Source organism: Panthera leo, chromosome C1, assembly GCF_018350215.1.
Source record: "Panthera leo isolate Ple1 chromosome C1, P.leo_Ple1_pat1.1, whole genome shotgun sequence".
NCBI classification, from domain to species: domain Eukaryota; kingdom Metazoa; phylum Chordata; class Mammalia; order Carnivora; family Felidae; genus Panthera; species Panthera leo.
This window is the reverse complement of record NC_056686.1, coordinates 206,934,750-206,953,253: the sequence shown is the minus strand read 5'-3', so window position 1 is coordinate 206,953,253 and position 18,504 is coordinate 206,934,750. Positions and strand designations below refer to the sequence as shown.

Below are 18,504 nucleotides of genomic sequence, written 5' to 3'. Positions count from 1 at the left end.
TCTACTTGGTGGTGGCTGAGATGGCTTTTAAGTCAATTTTTTTTTAATTTTTATATTTATATGTTTGTTTGAATGTATATTAGAGAATAGTGTGGACAAACAAATCAACTCTGAGGTTTCACAGCTATCACTGCCTAAGACAAGGCTACATAGTGAATCGAGTAAAATAATATTGGATAAATATTAAATAATAGTATAGGCAAATGGGAGGAAAAAAGGTGCTTCATTGATATTTGGGAACCACCACAGCATTCATTAAATCAACATAAGATTCCTTTTCCTGCTAAGTGGACTGTCTTGAAAGTTCTCTCCTATGGGGGGGGGGGGGGGGAGGGAGGGGAGGATGGGTGATGGGCATTGAGGAGGACACCTTTTGGGATGAGCACTGGGTGTTGCATGGAAACCAATTTGACAATAAATTTCATATTTAAAAAAAGAAAGAAAGAAAATTCTCTCCTAGTAGTCTGGGGACAATTCTATACCAATTGTATAAAAATTGTTTTAATATTTATTTATTTATTTATTTATTTATTTATTTATTTACTTACTTTGAGACACAGAGAGAGAGAGAGAGAGCATGAGTGGGGAAGAAGCAGAAAGAGGGGGGGAGAGAGAATCCCAAGCAGGTTACCTGCTGTCAACACAGAGCCCAGCGTAGGGCTCAAACTCATGATCCATGAGATCATGAATGTGAGCCAAAATCAAGAGTGGGATGCTTAACCGACTGAGCAAACCAGGCACCCCTAGACCAACTGTAAAGTTATTTGTGGGAAGGGGGCATTCCGCGAGCATAAACATTAAATTCTGAACTATAAGGAAAGAAAAATTATACATAATCCTGCCACCAATCCAAGTCAGTGTTGTTGTACTGGTATGTCCCCTTTCATTGTTTTTAGTGCAGTCCATTTTAATTTTTGATAAATCATCCCTCAATTATCATCTCCCACCTCAAAGAAGAAAACTTATTTCTAGATCCATATTATAAGCCATGTTTGCTTTTTAGAAGACAAAACAGCGTTAAGCTTTCTCTCTAGACCGAGCACCACACAATTCCATGCACATCTCCATGCTGAAGTTCAATGAGACTCATTAGCTGTGACAGTGTGTGGCTTGAAGAAAGGATGGACCCTTTCGTACCTGCTGCCCTTGGATCTTCAGGCATGGCACTGGTTCTTTGAGCCCATTTTCCCTGGCGTAACAGAGGGATAATAGTACATGCTACGAACCTCAGATTGAATGAGGAGAATCAAGTGATAATGTGCCTCTCTTGGGTCAGTATGCCTCACCTTCCCATCAGTGAGTTCTGCCACGCTGGGCAGGTAAGCTGGGCAGGAAGCTTACCTTCCCTCTCCTCTTCTATAAATGGGATAATAATAACAGTAGCTGTTTCAAAGGACTGTTGTGAAGAAGTCATGAAGTAATATATGGAAAGTACTTGGATGATGCTTGATGCACAGTAAGCAATCATTACATATTAACTGTTATTTTAATAGGTGGGAAATTGCTTGGAAATTTGCGAATGCTATATATGCAAGGTATTGGCGTTTTCAGTATTGCACATGAGAATCTTGTTGACAAGGTAAAATTGAGCTGACTCACCAGCAAGAATCTTCCCCCCCAATGAAACTTTCTCACATTTTAGAACTATAATTGGGCAGTAGGTATGTGAGTAAAAATGATAGTACTGGAAGTCACGTTTATTCCTTTTTCAGCAAGTACTTACTCTGTGCACCTACTGGGAGCCAGACTTTTTCTAGGTACTCAGGAAACAGCAGGGAACAAGATAACAAGCCCCCTGCCCTCTTGAAGGCTGACTGTTTTTGAAAAGAACAAACAATAAATTTTTTTTAAAAAGACAAATAAATTAACACGAGAGTTGTACATTGTTTACAGTTGTTTGAAATAAATCAGTATGACAGATGTGATGCAGAGGAACTGGGAGATGGGTCACGTTAGGTAGAGTGGTCATACGAGGCCTCTCTCAGGAGGTGACATTTGAATACAGACCTAACAGGTGAGAAGGATAAGTCAGGTCATGGGAGAATATTCTAGGGCAGGAGAACGAGCAAGTGTGAATGCCCTGAGACAACTAAGTCTTGGCAAGTTCTAGGAACAGGAAGTAGGTGCCGAAGGGAAGAGCAGACCAAGATAATGTGGGAAGGACAGTCCAAGGGAAGGTAATGTAAGGTACAGGCTGTAGTGAAGTGTTTGCATTTATCCTGAGTGGAGGCTGTTGAAGGATTCAAAACACTTTCAAATGGTGTGGTTCAATTTCTGTTTTTGTTTTTGGTTTTTAAGATCCCGTCAGAAAAAAGTAATGAATTGGAGGAAATAAGAGTTGACCAAGGATGGTAGATAGGAGTCTGCCACCTAGTTCATTGCGTGGCATAGACTAGGACTGGCAAGGAAGGAGGAGAGAAATGGATGGATATGACTGATGCTGGGTAAATTGGACAGACAGGCTTCTCTGATCCATTGGACAAGGGGAAAGAGTATCTCAAGGATGAGTCCCTCGCCTTTGCTTTGAATACTTCTATGCATGGTGGTGCCATTAAAAGGGCAAGACTAGATGAAGAGCAGATTGGGGGGATATTGGCCCCAAATTCCATTATGGGCATGTTAAGCTTGACAGGCCCACTAGATATCCAAACAGAGATGTCCTTTGGGTAGATTCAAATACAAGTTTGGAACTCAAGGGAGTGGCCACGAACTGGGTATAAACTTGGAAGTCTGGTCCATACAGTGACCCAGAGGGTCACATTTAGGAATTTCTGTGTGAATAGAAAAGGGGCCAGGAACCAAACCTTTAAAAGATGAATAGAGGGATTCCTGGGTGGTTCAGTCGGCTGAGTGACCAGCTCTTGATTTGGGCTCAGGTCATGATCCCAGGGTCATAGGATCAAGCCCCAGGATTCTCTCTCTCTCTCTCTCTCTCTCTCTCTGCCCCTCTCCCCCACTCATGCACTTTCTCTCTCTCTCTCTCTCTCTCTCTCTCTCTCTCTCTCTCTCTCAAATAAATAAATAAATAAATAAATAAATAAAAGATGAATAGAGAAATGACCAAAGGAGACTAAGAAGGAATGGCCATTGAAGTAGAGCTAAACCAAAAAAGATTGGGCTATGAAGCCAAGAGGGAACAGGTCAGCTGTGTGGCATGGTGCTGAGGCGCTGAGTAACAGGAAGCCAGAGAGGAGCCCAGTAGATATGCCAACATGGAGGATACCTGGGACTGTGGAACGAGAAATTTCCATGGAGTGAAATGGTCAGGAGGAACAATCAATGTACTTTCATTGAGGATTAAAATTTAAAAAACAAAAGAAAACAAATCAAAAGCCCTAGAAGCTGCTTCTTGAAACCACTTGGAAATATCAGGAAAATGTAACCCAAATCATAATGGCATTTAGCCATCTTATGAAATAAAAATAAATGTGGTTTTTTTGACCATGCATATCCTCAAGTGTGATTAAAATATCCAATTTGGAAACTGAAACTTGAAGATAATGGGCTTTTCTTTCCAGTGCCCGGCATATGACTCCTTCCACATGGATTCCTTTCTTTGCACTAAAACTCATATTCAGAAGCTTAATGTTTGTATTTGGGCCAGTCTTGCCAAGCACGAGAACACGCCCAAGTTCAGAACCCAGCATCAGTATGCCCTTTTATATCTGTAAAGCCTGAGAGACAAGTTTATTTGGAGTGCTTTGGATGTCCGTATTGTACTTAATTTACTTTAAAATTGATACAAGTGTTAAAAAAAATAGAAAATGACTTTGTAAAAAGCAATTTTATCGTGCTTATAAACAATAAAATAAAAACTAAGAAAACAGCCTCACCTAAACTTGACAGCAATTTTTTATGTAACGGCATTGTTTTTAAAAATCTTTGTATATTATTGAGTGACACTCTTTTGTTCATGTAGCTATTTTTAAACTCATTGTTTTTAACTCACAGAGCATTTTTTTTAAAGTGAATCGAAATATTTCTTCAAGTTGCCAAAGATCCAACTCCTGTATTTAGTGAATGAGCTTCTAAAAAGCTTCTTTTGAAAACTTTTCCATGGTGAGGAAACAATATTTGACAGCATGTAATTTTTTAGTCAGTCCATTGGGAACCAAATTCAAGTTGACGGTATTCTAGTATAAAATATATCTTTGAAAATAGCAATTGATTCCTAAAATGTGAACAAAGAAGCCTGCTTCACAGCAGAGCTACTTTAAAATTATAATGTTCTTGATTTTTATTTAAGAAAATACAGAATTCTAAACATAAGAAGCCTGTGACTTAATTTGGTAGGCTTCCAAGTGCTTGATTAAACGAATCTTTATTGAAAAGCCAATGATTCAAAAAGTAAGATTTGACATTTAAGTTGAAAAAGTGGATTGGAAGAAATAAATGAATCACCACGTGAGCTTTAATTTCTGATGGATTATCAAAGTAGGTAATTTATTTCCATTCACCAAGCAGAAGTGAAAATCAAAATGCACCAATTCATGGCAAATAATAGGATTTTTTTTCCTTTGACCTTCAATGTGTTTTGAGTTCCTGCCTGAGTTACTTTCATGTAATTTTTGCATTTTCTACTCTTGCAGACCACCACTACCACAAACCAAAAGTTTTTCTAAATTAAATTCAGTTGGTAAAATGGGAAACTTTTACTTTTTGTCTTTTTTTTTTAATATTTTATTGAATTTCATTTTATATGTGTAGCTCTGTTTCTAACAGTAAGGCAGCTGGCAAATATGGCTAGTATTAAGGAATAAAATAATGACCCCATTATGAGCTAGCCATATTACTGTGTTTCAAAGTACATGAGATAACCTATTAAACATTCAATATCATGTGGTTTTGTGTATATCCTGCTTGCCCACAGAACACTGATATATGAGGGGCATCAATTCAAAAGTCAGTGACATAAACAAAAGTAAAAATGTTTTGGGGAGCATTTTCCATTCTGAGAAATCTGTAGTTAATGACATGTAATTATATCTATTTGCATGGCCATAATTATTTCTATGTGTATACATGTAACTATGTACATATACATGTATTTATTTATTTCAGTCCCTGTTTTATTTAATAACTGTTGCATTTAACAGTTTTCTGTTGAAAATTTCATCTTTCTGGAATCGTTCTTCTTCAGATTCTACGATACTCTGGCAGCATTTAACATATATATATATATTTTTTTTAATCTCTCTCCACCCCCCAGTCGCCTTACAGCCTGTTTTCCCTACTCCACCTCTATCTTTTGCATGCTGATATTGTTCAGGATAACATTCTGATTCTCTTCTCTTTATCTCATGGCTTAAACAAGAACCACATACAAAACTCTCCCGGGTCCACATCCCCAGCCCAGTTTCTTTGGCCAGGCTCAAAACTCATATATCCAACTGTGATTGGAATGTCCTATAGACAACTCTATGTACCATCCAGAACTCATCTTTGTATCTTTATCTTATATATTAGTGAATGATATTGCCGTCCACTTAGTTTCTTACATCTCCAAACCTGGGAATTTTCTTTTATGCATACCCCTGTGAACACCTCTCTCCGACCAACGAGAACACCCAATGGATTTCTAAGTTCTTTGGGTGTACCTCCTTAATGTTCCTCAAATGCGTCTCCCACAAATGCATTCTTTCATGCCTTTATGTTCTTTCCTGTGTTTATGTCTTTGCACATGTCACTTAATCTACCTAGAAGCCCCTTCTAACCACCGCTTTACCTACTTTTTGCTTTTTTAAAACTCAACCAAGAAACTTTCCCTTTCTTTCCCATCTTTCATTACCTTCCCATTTTCTCTTTATTTCACATTTTCCCTTTCCTTCTTAGCATGGTGGTGAGAGGTACAGAGGCAGCTACTCAGAGGCTTGGAATTGGGTAACCAGCCAAGAAGTCCTCATAATGGGAGGCAGAAAGCTATGTGGAGGCACAGAAATGGAATGTGCTTGGCTTTGTCAGGATCTGGGGTACTGTGCAGGGTGGTACAAAGGAGACAATTCGAGAAGGTGGCTGTGGTTGGCAGACTGGTTACTCTGAACAGTAAGTAAATTGATTGAACAAATAAGTAAATAGACCAATGATAACAAGAGCCAATTTTTCACTATTGGAGGAAATAGTTATATGAAATATGAATAGGGAAAAGGCTTGAAATAACCCTTCTTGATTTGAATTTGAAATAGAAGTATCAACATGAACTCATGAGTTTTTCATAATATTTCATAAAATATTCATGTACAGATAGAGTTAAAGAAATCCTTGTAGATGTGAATGTTATGTGTATGGATATGTGTATGTGTATGTGTGTGTGCATATGTGTATGCGTCCCAGTAACAATGAGCATAATGAGCACCGAGATCCTGGTTTCTAAATGTCACCCTCACAGAAAGGTACTAGAGCTGTATGGAGAAATGACTGGGGCATTGAAAGTATCCAATGAGCCTAGAACATCTTGTTGAGTGAAGAAGTGCCCCCAAAATTATGGAATCTACCAAAAAGTCACGGGAGCTACCTCTAGCCAAATCTGAAACAATTTGAGCATCAATGTAAATAATGATAGTAAGAGATTGAAATCTATTGAATAAAATAGTAGTAATCCATGAGTCTATACTTGGAGGTATGAAGAAAGAGAAAGAAAGAAAGAAAGAAAGAAAGAAAGAAAGAAAGAAAGAAAGAAAGAAAAAGAAAAAAAGAAAGAAGGAAGGAAGAGAGGGAGGGAGGGAGGAAGGAAGAGAGATAGAAAGTTTCATCATTACAGAATACCAACTAGTAAATATAGAAAGAATGATGGAACTAGAAAATCACCATTGGTAGCCATCTTAGTGGTAGTTGATTCCAGTGGGAGTTACCAATGGAGAATTAGGTGAGTTAGGTTTGATGAGTATCAGGACATTGGGATAATCTCAGAATATATCTCCAAAACTGCTAATCACTTACCGCTTAATATATATTGTATATTTTAGAGAACAATATTATACCATATATAAATAGTAATTTCTCTTATCTACTGTTTTATTAAATAATGTACTAAAGAGGCAATTGCATGTATGACGATTTTATATCATAACCATCACTTCTTTTTTTCCTGCAGATTGAGCCTTTTTTTGTGAGTGTGGCACTTTATGACCTCAGAGACTGCAGGAAGATTTCTGCGGATTTTCATGTGGATCTAAATCACACTGCTGTCAGACAGATGCTCTCAGGGGCTTCCGTGGCTTTGGAAAATGGAAACATTGACACTGTTTCCCCAAGACAATCAGAAGAACCTCACGTCAAGGGATTTCCAGAGGAATGGCTAAAATTTCCAAAGCAGGTTGCACTTTTGTTTACTTGCGATACCCCTGAAACTGCTCGTTTCATCATTCTTACCGAAAGAATACAGTTGGTTTCCCAACTAAAAATTCCCTAAAAGCTGTCCCTTTAAAAAAAAAAAAAAAAAAAAGAAATTTTGTGAATGTCTTCAGTATGCATCCCTAGATGCTTATTAGTTGTTTTCTTCGTACATAGGCTATATTTTCTGTAAGCAATCCACATTCTGACATTGTTTTGGTGGCCAAAATCGAAAAAGTACTGATGGGGAACATTGCAAGTGGTGCTGAACCTTATATTAAAAATCCGGACTCCAACAAGGTAATGCATAATCTTTTCCATAAATAATTCAGGCTGCTTTCAGGATATAAAATCACACTGCCTTAATGAATTATCAAGCTTGGTAAATGTGAGTCTCAAAATAGTCACTGGTTACTGAAACGAATGTCCATCGGGCAAATTTTAAAGTATAGATTCTTGGTTTGTGTGTTTCGACCAAGCAGCTTCTGACTTCTGATCATCTCTTAGTAGAAATCAACTTAAATGTGTATAAAATTTTCACTCCAAGGATCAAAATGTTAACAATAATGAAAAGTGAGGATTAATCTGACTAAAAGCAAGTGAATACAGATTACTGATGATGAACTAAGTGAAAAAGTAAGACAGATAACTGTAGGTCAAATTATTCTAACACTGAAGTGACAACAGAGTAAAGGATGTGCTGGGAGTTCTTCAAATGATAGGACAACAGAAAATTTTTTCTTTTTTCTCCAACCACATTTTCTTTAATAATCGAATGTTACTAGTTGGTAGGAAATAAATATTAAAAGTCTGTATTTTTCATGCAAGGGAAATGTATTGGGGAAAGACCGCATAAGAATGGAATTTGAGCATGTGTAACAATTTAGGGCAGTGTTTAACATATTCATGAGATTCGGGGTTTGGCAAACTACAATGTGCAGGCCAGATCCACCTGCCATCTGTTTCTGTCAATAAAGTTTTATTTACACAGTCACACTCCATCATTTACGGATCGCCTAATGGCCGCTTTCCTGCTACAGAGACAGAGAAGCCACGACAAAGACCACGTGGTCCACAAAGCCCAATATACTTACAGTGATCCTCTGCAGAATACATTTGCCAACCTCTGCCATAACGAATAAGGGTATAAGATGGTCTGTGGGTGTAAATTTGAAAACGCTTTCCATTCGATATTGTAAGACCTTTCCAGTCTGATAAAAGGGAAGAAAAAGTCGCTGTTCCAAGACAAGCGTATTTTCTATATTTGAAACTTCCAGAGTGAAAAGAAAGAAAAACATAATACAGTAGTTTGAACACAGAGGAGATCATTTGGTTCTTTACAAGACAGAATCGGCAGCCCAGTAAGGCAGACAGACAGACCTTCCGAGTTTCAGTACAAGATAATGTGGACAAGTATCTATTAGTGTTTTCCTTGGACTGTTTGGGAAGAGGTGTTCTAAACAATATTTTTATTTACTTTTCCCTTAGTATGCACAAAAGATACTGAAATCCAACAGGCAGTTCTGCAGCAAGTTGGGGAAGTACCACATGCCGTTTGCTTGGGCAGTAAGGTAGGTTGACATCTGTAACCAACAGAACAGTCATACGTTTATAAGTCTGCGTTGGAAACCCGTTTGAACACCTCTCTGTTGCCTGTTATGTGTGATATACCAAAACCTGGAAAAATATTAATGGTGTCATCTTCATAAATATTCGGGGCTCTCTGGAAACATGTGCTTTACAAGACAATTCAGCAAGACAGAGTATAATAGATTGGGGCTATGATATGTGCACAGTGTGTGCACGACCAGATATGCTATGGCTTCTTGGTGGGATCAAAGTCATAACCTGTTTATTATGCATATTTGGTTTATTAAACGCTTGGCATTATATCAGGCCTGAGAGTTCAGTGTGCATAACATTCAAATGGCAGCATTGTGATTTATTATGCAGCTGCGTATTTTCATCTATGTGTAGGGCATAGTCCTATGTATGGATGTCCAGAGGAAACCATCAGCTTGATCATTTAAGCTCTCTTTGATTTTGGCACTAATTAGCATAGCCAGATTTGTCAGTACTGGCTCAGTTTCTGATGGAAATGCTGAGTTATGTCAACACTAAGGACGGAATCATCCTCCCGGACATAGAACCTCTGCATAAAGAACAAGAATTGCTTTTCAGATCTGGTTAAAGATCAATTACAGTTGTCCTCCTCAATTTCTTTGCATCCTTATGTGTGTAAGAATTTCTTAAAAGAGGAAAAGCCTGGCATAGACACGAGGACAAAAAGGTCAGCAATGTATAAACCAAATTAACTTTAAAAGGTTGGGGCGCCTGGGTGGCTCAGTCGGTTAAGCAGTCGACTCTTGGTGTCGGCTCGGGTCATAATCTCACGGTCTTGGGATTGAGCCCCATGTTGGGCTCTGTACTGAGTACTGAGTGCAAAGCCTGCTTGGGATTCTCTCTCTCCTTCTCTATGCCTCTCCCTTTCTCATTCACGCTCTCTCTCTCTCTCTCTCTCTCTCAAAAATAAATAATAAACATTTTAAACATTTTTAAAAATAAAAATAAATAAATAAAAATAGGTTAATTAGCGTGCCATGAAGTAAGACAGCCTAGTAAGTATTCCTTTGAACATTGGTAACATTGTCCCAATGGTGGTAACTTCAGAAGGAAGACAGCGTCTGTTAATTTTTGCCATTTTTAGGTCTCCCAGTACCCAGGGATGAGCATAACCAGAGTGAATCCACCAATATTTGTTATCATTGTGAGCTTGTTACTTGAAGTGGGGGCCAGGTAGGTGCAGGGGAGGGAAAGGTGGAAATATGAGCGACAGGAAACCAGGACAGACTTGCACAGTCTCTCCAACGCAGCCCTGTAGTGAGGGAGAAAGAGACCAGACCCAGGAGTTGGACAAACACGGTCCAATTCAGGCCACCACTTACGGACGGTAACTTTACTCCAGTTTCCTCCCAGTTCTCAGGGTCCCAACCACACGATGAAACTGACAAGACCTGCCTCGTGGGCAATGGAGGCAATCTCAGCTACGAAAGCACTTGGCATAAAGTGGATCACACGTATCACTCTGTCTCTCTGTGCCTCTCGCCCTGCAGGGACAGCTAATGCCAGTACATGATGCCTGGAACAGACATGATCCGAATATACTGAACCTTTATGTTGAATTTCGTTGTTTTTATTTCTCCCAAGCTTCCAGAGAAAGGATAACTAGTCATAATTTTCTGGTTAAACTCTTTCATGTTGATAAGTATTCTCAATTCCCACAAGAAAACCTGTTGGGGCATAATAAGATAGATATCTTTTGGCAAAAGAGAAATATTCCAGTATAGCAAACTTACAACGGCAAACACATTTTCTGTTAAGTGGCTGAGCACTGTTGTGAGGTTTTAGAAGCAGTCATTTGAGAGCCAGAGCTGGTTTTGAAATCTATACTGTACTTAATAGCCAAGTGAACTTAGGCAAGTACTCATAGGCTATCTTTACGCTAGCTTTTTTTTTTAATGTACAAAAGAGGAATGATAATACATAATCTACTGTTGCAGAGATTAACAAGCACAGATATGTACCCAGTAAAATGTAACCATTGTCTGAAGTCACTATTCTTACATGATTATTAAGTCACCTGGGAAGATCATATTTTCTGCAACAAGTCCCCCTTTCTGGTAAATTTGGCACAGCAAAGAATATTGTGGGGTAGAGAAGGAAAAGCATTACCCTTTATTGATCAGTTAGGAGAAGAAGTAACAATTGTACAGTGAAGTTGTTTAGTAAGACATGCTGGAAGAAAGACGGATGAGGTTTCTAGGAAGGCTGACAATATTCCTGACTATCGAAGTAATTACGTCTAGGACAAGAAAGTCAACAAAACCACAAGCTCATGCTCCATTGATGCCTGATGAGTGGTTTGGCTGTAGGTTAGGAAACAGGAGGCACCACCAATTTGTGCACATAAATACATGGTTTACATTCACGTAAACATCTCTGACATCTCAGAAAAAAAAAAAAAATGGTTAGCAGCATAGTTTGAAAGATTTCATGTTAAACCCCTTGGAATAACTAATCACAAAAATAAGTACCAGATCCAGCCAAAGAAGATTTTAGTCCCCCTCACAATGTGGAAATTGCTTCAAATAAAATGGCAACTGCATCAGAGGAGGGCTCATGGTTACTCAAGCCATTAGCTGACATATTTCAATATTCTATTGATTCTGCTGGATGTTTGGCCTCCTTTTTTCCTACTATATTTTCTAGATTGCAGTTTGCCTAACAGTGTAGCTTTGAGTGTACCCTAAAACACTTTGGCCCTTAAGATCAACTGCCACTAAAAAGGGTAGAATTGACAATTTAGCTTATGACCGTAGAGAGAGAGAGCACAAATAGGGGAGGAGTAGAGAGAGAGAGAGAGAGACAGAGGATGTGAAGCTAGCTCCAGGCTCCTAGCTGTCAATGCAGAGCCTGACACAGGGCTCAAACCCACGAGCCAAAGTCAGACGCCCAACCTACTGAGCCACCCAGGTGCCCCAACTCTGATTTCTTTTAACCCACCTTACACGATATTCTAAATGGATTGGCGCACAACCCTGGAATTTCTTTAAAATTGAACAAAACTCAATTAAAAACTTCATTCTTCCATCTATGTGTTTACAAAAGGCACACAGTCTAACAACATCCCCAACAAACGGTTGTCCAACCTCTGAATCCTCCCAATGACCAAAACTCAAGTGCATCCCACAATGGTTCCTTCCTTCTTTCTATAGGTCTAGTGATTAAATAACTCATTTAAAAAAATATATTTTTCAACCGCATGACAATTACTTTTGTGTTTTGTCTTACATTAGCTACAGAAATATGCCCCATTCTTTCTGTGTCACAGCTCTTCATGCTGCTCGTGATTGAGGCTCTCAGGGACACTTGGGCTTCTTTTCCTGCAGCTAAACTCCACATTTTCTTCAGTCATCCCCCAAACGTCATGGTTTTGAGACCCTCACCATATACGGATCATTGCCCAACTGTGGCAGCTGGAACTGGGCACAGCATCCTGCCATCCCGAAACCATCTGTGTGCATGAGTCAGTTCTCTGTTCTCTTGCCAGTTAGCATATTTATTAAGCAAGGACAGCGTGTAGGGGGCTGTGAGCAGCTCTTCTCCCTGGCCCTGCGTTCTTCACCCTCTTTACAACGTGTCCAGTGTAAGTGAGCTGTTTGCAGGACAGAGCTGCGGATAAAAGCAGGAACGAGTTTTACAGCTCACGTCTAGTGATACATTTGTAATGACTGGTTAATTACAAACAACAACAACAACACTACTCAAGGTCAGTTTGACCTCCTCCTGTGTTGAAAATACATCATATTGGTTTCAACATGCCACACACCCGAACAGAAGCCCTGTGTGATATTTAAATAAAATCTTTGAATTAAATATTTTCTCATTCTGCATCCCCAGAATGAAAAATTTCCCCTCACTTACCACTTAACAGAGAAAAATGAGCAGAAAGGTAGGAGGAGTCTAAAAAATATGATTCTGGCCCATTTTCGGTATTATTTGACACTACAGCTCTATGATCAGATATCTATCTAAATGGCCATGTCAATCTGTGTATTTTGGTTATTTGGTATTTGGAAATCTTTGGTTAATTTCAAGAGTAATAAAATAGTCTAGTCAAAGTCCTTAAGCTAGAAGAAATAAAACTTCAGCAGCTCTCTAAGATTACTGGAAAATCAATTATACACGGTTCTAACTTTTTTTGATAGGCACAGAGTATAATCAATTTTGAAGGAGAAAAGCTAACATTAAGCATGTTATGTATACTAGCTTGTATTGCCTGGCATTACTATACTATTTGGACAAAAACAACTTACGTGTTTTAACTAACTCTGTCTAGTTCCAGTGAAATAGACAATCAATGGCTCATGTTCATGGTGCTTTCTTTATGTAATACAAGATTCTGACTCAAGTGTTCCTTAGTTTACCTTTGTCTGTGTCTTAAAATTTAGGACGTGGGCATGTTTATCTCCAGGAGAATGTTTCAAGAGTCTGGCCCCCTTGACCCACATGTACGACCTTACCCCTTTTTCACTACTCATAAATTCTGATGGCACCATCCAGATCAAAGTAGCCCTAGCTTGCCCAGAAAGTAATGAAAAAAGGACTAACCTGTTCCTCTCCACTCTCACAATCCTCCAAAGTTTTGATATGTTACTAAATCATAAATGGATGTATTTGGAATATGGGTGGGCTGCTGTCTGTCTAGAGACTGAGTTGAAAATAAGGAATTAAAGACAACAAATACAGTGTTTAAATGAAACTTTTGTCTAAGGAGTTTTTTTGTTTTTTTATTTCATAAGTTCCTGGAGTTTCTTCCATTACAGATGGGAAATTGAATCATTTGTCACCTTAAAAACACAACCCGGTAAACAATATTCACATACCAATCTGAATAAATATCCTTTTCTTTCAGATCAGTATTTAAGGACAACCAGGGAAATGTGGACAGAGACTCAAGATTTTCACCATTGTATAGACAAGAAAGTAGCAAGATTTCAACCGAGGACCTGCTAAAACTAGTGTCAGATTACAGAAGGTAGGGTGTTGGGATACTCTTGAAATTAACATGAATCAGCTACATTGCTACTATTGATTTATTAACTCTGCATAAACAATACCTGGTTAACCTGATTTCTCAAATGGCCAAACTCCCCCAGAAAGTAGAAGCTTCACAGATGACTTCACATATGCCTCAATGACCTAACAAAAGAAAATTTGCCACAATCATATGGAAGGAGTGTGAAACATAAAACCATGTCAGATAACTATTATCTCTCTGTAACAGATCACACCAAAACTTAGTAGCTTAAAAGAATAATATCATTTATTTTCCATGAGTCTCTAATTCGAGCCTGGTTGAGGGAGGAGAGCTTGTCTTTTCTGCACATGGCATCAGTTGGCAGAGTTCAGCTGGAACCAGAGGATCCACATTCCAGATGGCTCATTTAATGACTGGCAAGTTGACTTGGCTATTGATTGGGAGCTCAGCAGGAGCTGTAGACTAGAGACCTTGGCTCTTCTCCGTGGGAGCCTCTCCATGAGATACTATCACTTCCTCATGGAATGAGAGCTGGCTTCTGAGAGTAAGTGTCCCAAGGGAGAGAAAAGGATCACTACCAGTTTCTTAAGACGAGGGCCCCGAAACTCTCGCAGTAGCATTTCTGCCATTAATATACTGTCAGGCTGTCACAGAGCCCAGATTAAAATAACAGAGACACAGACGCCTCTAATTAGGAAGGATGTTAAGGAATTTTAGAACTATGTTTTGAAATTCCACAGAGAAATTCATTGCTGTGACTATAGTAATTCATAATATTTCTGTCATTCCAATGCTTTTGGAAAACACAGTGAAAGTTAGTGCTAAAAGAAGAAAAAGCTTAATAAAACCCACAACATCTTTTAAATATCAGCATGCATTCAACGTCGGGCGATGATAAGATCTTTCATGACGAGCAACTTCCCTTAAACTGTTAGTCCCCTGATACCCAATCCCTAACATCCCTAAATGTTAACTCTCTACCTCTCCCATCTAAGAATCAACGATCTCCTGTCAATTAATTTTGTTTATCCAAAGCACAAATAATGCATTACTATGAAACAAACATAACTAATACCTTCTGTATCTTCAGTAGAGAATATGTTTCTATTTAACTAGAAGGGAAGTTTTCCCAATGCTCGTTTTTTCTTCTGAAAAAAAGAATACAAACTTTAGAAAGCAAAATAAAGGTGAAAAGTAAAATCTTGGGGGAAACTACTGCTTTGTGATCCTACAAGACCACTCCTTACATGAGGAGATGCCCCCTGCTCTTGACTTCATCAGACTTCCCGGTCAAAGCTCCTACCATAGTCTTTCCAAAGGCTCCTGAAGCCACTAAGTGGGAGCGAATAGTGTTTTACCTCTTTACCTTTTTTGCCAGTGTATGAAAGTATGAAAAGTTACAATGCTGAGCAGAACAAAAGGGACAAAATATTTGGGGGTAATCTGATATTCACAGAAGATTATATTCTTGCAAAACCCATATTGTCCACGTATAGGAAAGAAAATTATCACTCTGGCAGTGATAGGGCATCTAGAATACATAATGCCCTACTGGCAAAACATTAAATTATTTCATAGACCCCTCACACTTTGTGGTATTTATTGTCAACAGTGTGCTGATAAACCCTGACTGTCTGACCCTCAAGGGGGAAAAACAGATTTGTACTGATGGCCAATTTCTGTCGTGTAAATGGTAGCATTGCTGATTTCAAGCTCTTGATGGGACTTCACCGAACATGGGTTTTGGAAGAGATGCACGCACCATCATATAACATTTCCACCAGACAGATTCATGGATATCTCACCATGTAGTAAAATACTTCTAAGTGATCATTTTTGATCACTTTGCTCATTACCTTGGTGTGTCATAGAATTTGTTTAATGGAAATTTGATACAATTTCACTTTTAATAAGGGCTGTATTTAACAACTAGCAGGCAAAGTAATTGAAGACTTAACAGGCAGCTCTCATAAGCTGGGAAGAGCTGGCTCTGACCCACCACTATAATTATTCTATTAGGTTTTCTAGAAGACCTAACTTGAAACTGTTATCAGCAACTTTCATCTCATTAGGAAGGAGGATAGGCAAAAAGGTTTTGGTAGAGAGGGAGAATGTGGGGTCAGGGATACTTGGTGAGAGGGTGTCTGCACACATTTACAAAGGGGGGGGGTGGGTACAAAAGAGGGAGAAGGCAGAAGAACCAAGGGCAGAGAAAGGCTCTTTGTCCTCCTTGATTGTTGGTGAAGAGGGAAAAAACAGACCGTCCACTTAACAATTGTAGCAAAGACCACCCTTGCCCTTAAGACTTCTAAAGAGTCTTGGGGTGCCTGGGTGGCTCAGTCGGTCAAATGTCCGACTTCAGCTCAGGTCATGATCTCACAGTCTGTGAGTTCGAGCCCCACATCGGGCTCTGTGCTGACAGCTCAGAGCCTGGAGCCTGCTTCAGATTCTGTGTCTCCCTCTCTCTCTGCCCCTTCCCTGCTCATGCTCTGTCTCTCTCTGTCTCAAAAATAAATACAAACATTAAAAAAAAAAAATTAAGAAAAAAAGACTTCTAAAGAGTCCTCATGAAAGTAAATTGCTTAAACCCATTAAAATACTAGTACTTTTTGTTAACAAAAACTATCTATTTACTCTTGTACTTGTGTGGCCATTTCTGTACATGGTATCCAAAATAGATGCGAATAAATCTAGACATTCGTCAGAATACCTGTAATTTGAGCCCTCACTGATTTCTATTTTCATTTGCAAGATTACATAAACTTTAGTTTTTCAATATAAAACCAGCTAAATGAAATCTTTCACCAGTGTGTTTAGGGTTCTACTGTTTACTCCTATCAAAGCTCAGATTTACAGTTGACTTTTTTCTTGACAACTAGAATAATTCAGTGTGTGTGTGTGCGTGTGTGTGTGTGTATGTGTTCGTGTTCCCTGCTTTCACAGGGCTGACAGAATAAGCAAAACGCAGACCATCCCTGGAAGCCTGGATATTGCTGTGGACAACATTCCTTTGGAGCATCCAAGTATGATGATGATGTCATGATTTGCTTGTAGAGTTCTGAATAGTTAGTGGTCTTTTGGTTGGTTGGCTGGTGGGTTGGTGGGTTGGTGGGTTGGTTGGATAGTTGGTTAATTATAATATTTTGGGAGGTTTTTTTCTCAAAGTTTGGGATAAATGGAATTTGTTATTCTACAGAAATTCGGGGCTTCTTCTTTTTCCATTAAGACAAACTGTAAGTATGATAGGAGAGGAACTATATTCAGTGTAACCTAATATTTATCTGGTTTAATACCATGCATCCAGCAAGGTATTAAATTATGTCATTTAATCCTCAAAACCCTGGAGGGCTGCAAATGAGGAATGGCAGGTTCAGATAGATGGATAAAGCAATAACCCATAATGGGAGAATTTATATTCTATTCAGTTCCTCTGACTCAAAATACAGGGCTGGCCCCCCAACACTGTGCTGCCAGAGGGGTCCTCTGAACACCGTGGGTAGCCACCCAAGTGACCATGTGGTGATTAGAACTGGAATATTTTTAGACTCTGTTATTACCCAGAGAGCATGTATCTTCCTCAGAATATGGTCAAAAGTCCCATTTATGTCAGTGAAAATCTGAATTTTAGAAGGAGCTTTTATTAGACTTATAAATAAGAGTCTCAGAATTTATTTCTCAAGGCATGAGACTGGTTTGTGTAGTTTTGTTACTTCTGATTATGCCTTCTAGTGACTTTCTCAATGATACAAAGAATGAATAAAGGCATCCTAAAATGAACTACAAACAGAGAGAGGATTATTACTGCAGGATATTGAATTCCCATTAACACTATGAGGTTTTTCATTCTTATAATTTTTCCACAAATCATTTTAATATTGAAATAAAATAAGCATTCTAAACTAAGCCATGGCTGCAGATCACTTTTATATTGATTGGTGTGGAAAAGCAGAGAATAAACTAAGCCATTGCCTCTGCCTGATTTGTGGGATGTGTCTTTTATTACCTGTAGAAGAGAAAAATAACAAAAGAGAAAGCTAAAATAATCTGTTTGAAATGACTGTAGGACATTAGAGAAACTTGAACATATAATAAAAATACCATAATTGGTTTTTGGGGAAAAAAATGTAATCTGATTCCCAAGCATATTTAGCTAACCATTTTGCTTTCTTGAACACAGGAAAATTCCAGATGAGGTAAGGAAAGGTAGAAGGCCTTCCTGTCTTCCAGTAACCACAACATCAGCCTCCAAACTATTTAGTGACATAAGTTTTGATTTATAAAATTTAAATTGTTCTTTTTTTGTATTTTCCTTAGGCTGTTCCTACAAGGCTAGATTTTTAAAGATTGTAAAAACCGGAGAGAAAAATAGAATAGTTGTATCAAAAATGCAGAGAGGCTTCAGGCTTGTGTTGTGAAATCACTCCATAGAGAAAACTTACTATCAATCCATTAAGTACTACCCATGATAGACCCATTGGACAAAGTTTTGTTTGGTCATATATCAATATGTGTATTATTTTTATGTTACAGTAAATGCCGGTGGGTTAATCTTTATAATCGCAGGTTAACGTGCT

At 38.5% G+C, this 18,504-nt stretch overlaps 1 protein-coding gene across 7 annotated transcripts in view; it reads left to right on the top strand.

Annotated features, from left to right (window-relative positions):
* Positions 1–18,504, top strand: part of DOCK10 (dedicator of cytokinesis 10) — a 266,256-nt gene that overhangs the window by 166,762 nt on the left and 80,990 nt on the right. For all 7 annotated transcript variants that reach the window (XM_042950329.1, XM_042950326.1, XM_042950328.1 and 4 more), the window contains exons 12-16: positions 7,091–7,312; positions 7,507–7,629; positions 8,818–8,900; positions 13,805–13,927; positions 16,874–16,953. In XM_042950329.1, coding sequence (XP_042806263.1) covers positions 7,091–7,312; positions 7,507–7,629; positions 8,818–8,900; positions 13,805–13,927; positions 16,874–16,953 — 631 coding nt within the window. The remainder of the gene's footprint in view (positions 1–7,090; positions 7,313–7,506; positions 7,630–8,817; positions 8,901–13,804; positions 13,928–16,873; positions 16,954–18,504) is intronic.